We start from the raw sequence: 5,394 nt of genomic DNA on the forward strand, positions 1-5,394 counted from the left end.
TCTGCAGTGTTTTCGAAAAGCAGCGTCGTTTCTACTTCTCAAGTGTTGGATGCACACACACTTTCGCAGTTATGTCAGCTACATAGTCACCATACATGATCGTGCCAATAGCAACCGCAGGTTCATCTACAGTGGTTGTGGCTAACGACATACTTCGGACGCTTAGAGCTCGCTGCTCTCGGCTTTTGTTCGACAGTTTCAGTACTCAAGTTCATGTCACCCACCGCGATTAGGAAAAGTGTTTGGAACATTCGAATTTCTGTCGCAAAGACAGTGAAATTAGGCTAGGAAATTTCACGAATTCTTATCTGCCAGTTTAGAATCACTGAGATCAGGGGTTGAAGTGCTGCACCATTTTGCGCTAATTTGACCTGCTGCGCCTAAATGGCATTATGCGTGTGCAACACCAAATTTAGTCAAGTTTTATCATCAACCGAGCAACACGCGTGTGCTGCACTAAGCACGCAACCGCGTCCATATCAAATTAATTCGGTCACGTCTATTGGTTCTGTTTCACTAGTCTCACTGTATTTCGGTTCATGCATGAATCTTATTAAGGTGGCGTTAGTGTGCATACCTCATTATGCGACTCTATATATGTTTGAACAGCAAAGCTGTTAGCCAAATCATATAAACTGAAAAAAAAAAAAAACTAAAAGTCAGTTTCAACGGCGAAGCGATGACTGCAATAGCAAGAATTTGTAAGGCTAATGCCACATGCGCTCCTTTCTATTTTTGCTATCACACCATTACGCCTTGTGCGAACCGCGGCCAAATGACTAGGAATAATCTAGGTAATCTTAGAACCTTCCAATGAAATTATGAGCACAACGCATACATTAGAGAAGATTTTCATGGAAACCGTACAAAAGTTAGAAATAGTCGAAATCTGAGAGCCTCCCGGAAAATCCTGGAGACTTGGCACGTAGGTCTATACACCAGTGTTTTACAGTTATGCGATATCATATTTAATAGCTGCTAGCCTTACTTCATATAACATTAGTTTGTTGCTATGGCATTCATTGCTTCGCCGCTGCGGTGAAACTGATTTTTTTACAACTTGATAACAGCGTTGAGAAGAAAAAAAGGATGACTGTAATGGTGCTCAAAAGAAGCAAGGGGTGGTGTCCGGTTCCCGGAACAGCCTAACGAAGACACAGACAAGACTGTTCACTGAGTGCATGCGAATATTCTCGTTCATTTCACCGTTATGATTCGTTATGCAGCGCTATCGACTGGGTGGTTGACTTTCGAGTGTAATAGCAACAAATTCTAATGTTGCTTATACAAAAAATAGCTTGCAGCTAACTCTTCTGGATGCTATCTCGCATAACGTTGTAGAAAATACGGCCACTCCAGGAAGAGCAACACTTTTCATACGATCTCTTCGAGATTAGAGCACAGCACATCGAAGTGTATTCAAGCCGCCCTCCGAAAGCTGCTGAGCTATCGCATGCGCCAGCATTTGCGACTACGTCTTGGAAGCAAAGTTCACAATTGTTTGAGTGAAATTCGCGACAGGCTGGGAGAGTTTGGCAATGATTCACCATGAAACTGTGTGAAAAAAAGTCAGAGGTGAGAATGAGCGCTTGTATGCACCTTTTTCTCATATTTGGTGTTTTATACTTTGCTCCGCTGTTCCAGAACGATACGTTGGTTTCCCCTGCATTTATTCACAGAGCGCTACATCATGTTGCCAGATGGCACGAGTTAATTAAATTTGTTTTTCCAATATTGAGCCTTTAATTCAGTATTCACAGATTATTTTCTGAAATAAACATATTTGCATTTATATTAACGACTTTAATATTATTAACGACTTTAATATATAGAAACCCCTACTGGAAAAGATAAGTCTTTTTTTCTGGCATGTCCAGCCATGATTTAATGCCATTATGCAGTTACGGAGCTTGCATTGCAACATGTTTTCTGATATTCCAGGCCACTTACAAAGAGATGATGGACACCATCAGGGACACACATGACAGCATCGTAGATGCCATTGAAGAAAACTTCAAATTAAGAAAGCAATGAGATTTTGTTATACTGTGATGAGTGTTGTATACTGTACATTTGTGTAATATGAGACCTCTTGAGATATGAGTGTCTGCTTTTGCATAGTCCATCAATGCCACTAGCCAAAAGCTGCGCTTGCCCTAATAATGTATATATACCAATTATCACCAAGGGCTAGTCTGTGCTGACGTTCCTGTTACTTTGCTGTTAACATATCACCTTCATCTGCACATCCAAAATGCCTACTGCATACTAGGTACTCGCACATTTTTATTTTATCCTGTGCATTTGTTCCTGCCTTCTGCAAAATGTTGTTTGTTACTGAATGTGTTTGTGAAGTACTGAGTTTGTGCTTTATTTTTATACTCTTACGACCACACTGCGTGCAAATCCTCAAAGATGGAAGTTGTATAAGCCTTTTTTTCATCTCTTTGTAACACCAGACAATTTGTGTAGCAGAATTATAATTTGTTATTATGTTTTATTGAAATAGAATTCCATGTTGTATTTCATTAAAGGGGCCCTGCAACACTTTTTGAGCATGGTCAGAAAACGCTACCGATTGGTAATTGAGCTTCCTGAGAACATGAGAGCCAAATATTATAGCACAGCACAAAGCCTGGAAATAAAACAAATTCTCAGAGTCAGCTGTAAAACCTGCTTTCTCTTCTCTCGACAAACAGATGCTGCATACTCATAAATATAGCATCACAGGCCCAAGTGTCACACCATTGACTCATTTTAGCTTGGTGCGTTTGGGAGTAACAGGGGCGGCAGCGGGAGGCCGTGACCTGTCCCCATGTACAATTGCACTGAAAAGCAGTGTGTTTGAAGAAAAAGAAAAGTGCTCAAGGTCACCAGGAGCATGTGACGTATCTTCTTCCCCCGTGCCATCTCTCCCTACTTAGCTTCTACTGCATTAGACAGCATGAGAGAAGAGAGAAAGCAATTGCAGCGTGCGACAAATCTTTGCCACTCCGCTAGTGCTGGACAGACTCTAAAATTGTTTGTGGCGGTAAATTCGTGAGCAAATAAGCCCCTTCACTGAATTCATTGTATGGCTACTTCTGAACGTGTTGCATGGTGCCTTTAAGGCATGTTGCCACCCTTTAAAATGACCTTTCTTTATAAAGTTAATTTTTATTCTAGCTATTTTACCATGTACAGACATTGAAAATTGTGGAGCGGAGAAAAAAAGAAAAAACTAAGTCTCTGCACAGCTCCATTTATAAGTAATGGTCTCTCTCACAACTGCGCTCAATGAAAAAAGAAAATGTTCAAGAACATTAACCTTTTCTTCTCAGAAGTTGTTCATTTGTGGACACCGTTAACTTTTAAATAAACCAGTATCTCTAGTGGGTTTCCATGCTTTCTTTTTCAACCATGGAATAAAGAATGACAACTGTAAAGCATGAGCGAGTAAAACATGAGCGAGCACATGGCCTGGAATTCACAATCAATTATCAAGGTCAGCTAAAAATTGCTTTCTCTCAAGAAATGATAGAAGCTCGAAAATCGCACGTACAAGTCCATCTATCGGCCATTGACTGATTTGAAAATGGCGCACTCTGTCGTTCAAACTTGTCCACGCGTGTGTGCGCAATCACACGGAAAAATATGCGTATTCAAAGGGGAAAAAGTGCTCAAGGTCACAAGGTGCGCATGATGTATATTCTTTGCTCCTGCCATCCCTCCTTGTTTAGCCTCCAGTGCTTTCACCGGGACAAGAGAAGAGAGAACGCGATTGCAGTGTACGACAATTCTTTGTAACACTGCTCGTACCGGACGGATTCTTAAAAATTTTTGTAACATTGAATTGATGAGACAATAAGGTCTTTTTGTGACTTCATTCCTTCCTTACTTGAAGTGTTTCAGGGCCCCTTTAGGTACCCTTTTCTGGTACTATAGCAGCCATGTGCTTTGGCTCCATAGCTTCCACAGTACCATCAAGACAAGTTGTTGCTGAATATAAGCAAGACGAGTGCTTGCTTCAAATTCAAGTTTATTTGTTTGCTTGTTTTTGTGCACAAGTTTCACCGTAGCTTACGCCTTTTTGTCTACAATAAAACCAGGCCGGTTTCTGAAAATTAACTTTAGTTTGAAGTGGGCTCGTGCGTTTCGTGCTTCTAATGCGGATCCTTGCAAACTGGCCTAAGTCTGTTTTTACGAGTAACGCTAAAACAACCAAGTCAGTGCTGAGGGACACTAGTTGCTGATGTCCGTCATGTCAACAAGATCCACCATTCGAATCTTTACAATATTACGGGCGTTCTAAACTTAATTAGGTGCACCTTATTGTACGTCTCACTTAGAAAAAAGTATCGTGGCTTTTAGTAAACTAATGGCAACATTGCAGAATATCAAGCTTGCGGTTTAATATTGCAAGGCCTGTGCTATACATATGTGATGTCTTAATTTTTACCAATGTATTTATTTTGATTTGCTTACATGCACCTCAATCTAGGAAGCTGCGTCTGTGCTTTGTAAACATGACGCCACATGATTATACCACCATGAATGGATTTTTGCGCATTCAAAACATGGGTTCGAAATGCATGAGACGTACTACCTAAATTTTTATTTTAGGCACGGTAGTGTCTGTTATAAGCTTGGTATTGCCTATTTCATTTTTTTTAGTGCATAATAGAAGACAAGAAAGAATGTGCAAACTCTACACAGAGCATGCATCGTGTCTTCTAGTTCGTTTTCATCCAGTTATTTTTCCTAAAATAGTGATAGGAATAAGCAACATGCTCAGTCATAGTATGTTCTGAAATCATGACCACATTTTTATGTACTGCAAGTAGCCAAGTTTGGTGCCAAGTAACTGGCGTATTTTTTACTTTCGGGGTCTAAAATGTAACGAGTGCATTCTTGCGCAACCATCACTCCACTGCTCATTGTGGACGCACCCTACAGCCCCATAAAGTTTCTTGACATTAACTGGAGGGAACTCTAGCATAGCACTCGTTTAGTCGCCGTCGAAATGAAGGGTAGCACACGCATTTGCCTTATCTTTGTGCTTACTCCATTGCACGCACTTGTGTATTTGCTTACTGTTGTGTTTTATCACTTGTTTTGGATAAAGGAATCGCTCGCTGTAAACTTTGCGATTCGTTTTGAACCGGTAAGCATAAAAGGTTACTGTCGCCAAATTGAACCGCTGAACATCGCTGATTTTCGTCCCGCGACAAAGCGGCCCCAGGCCACATGAAGACAAACGTAGCTAAAAGAACAAAATTTAGACAAATCCGTGTGCTTTCCCAAATTTCCTGAAAAACCCTGCATTGCACCTCCCATAGACACTAGCATGAGAGTTCCCTCTAGTGTATCTGTAGGAAACTCAATGTCCAGCCCCACAAGCAAGAGGTCACGTAG

The 5,394-nt window shown here is 40.9% G+C and overlaps 1 protein-coding gene across 2 annotated transcripts in view; it reads left to right on the forward strand.

Annotated features, from left to right (window-relative positions):
• Nucleotides 1-4,107, forward strand: part of LOC119172153 (uncharacterized) — a 38,297-nt gene extending 34,190 nt beyond the window's left edge. For both annotated transcript variants that reach the window (XM_037423173.2, XM_075892991.1), the window contains one exon: nucleotides 1,942-4,107. In XM_037423173.2, the coding sequence (XP_037279070.2) occupies nucleotides 1,942-2,034 (93 nt within the window). In that variant the 3' untranslated portion in view covers nucleotides 2,035-4,107. The remainder of the gene's footprint in view (nucleotides 1-1,941) is intronic.
• The last annotated feature ends 1,287 nt before the right edge of the window (nucleotides 4,108-5,394 follow it).

The sequence above is a fragment of the Rhipicephalus microplus genome, chromosome 4 (genome assembly GCF_043290135.1).
Source record: "Rhipicephalus microplus isolate Deutch F79 chromosome 4, USDA_Rmic, whole genome shotgun sequence".
Lineage (NCBI taxonomy): Eukaryota > Metazoa > Arthropoda > Arachnida > Ixodida > Ixodidae > Rhipicephalus > Rhipicephalus microplus.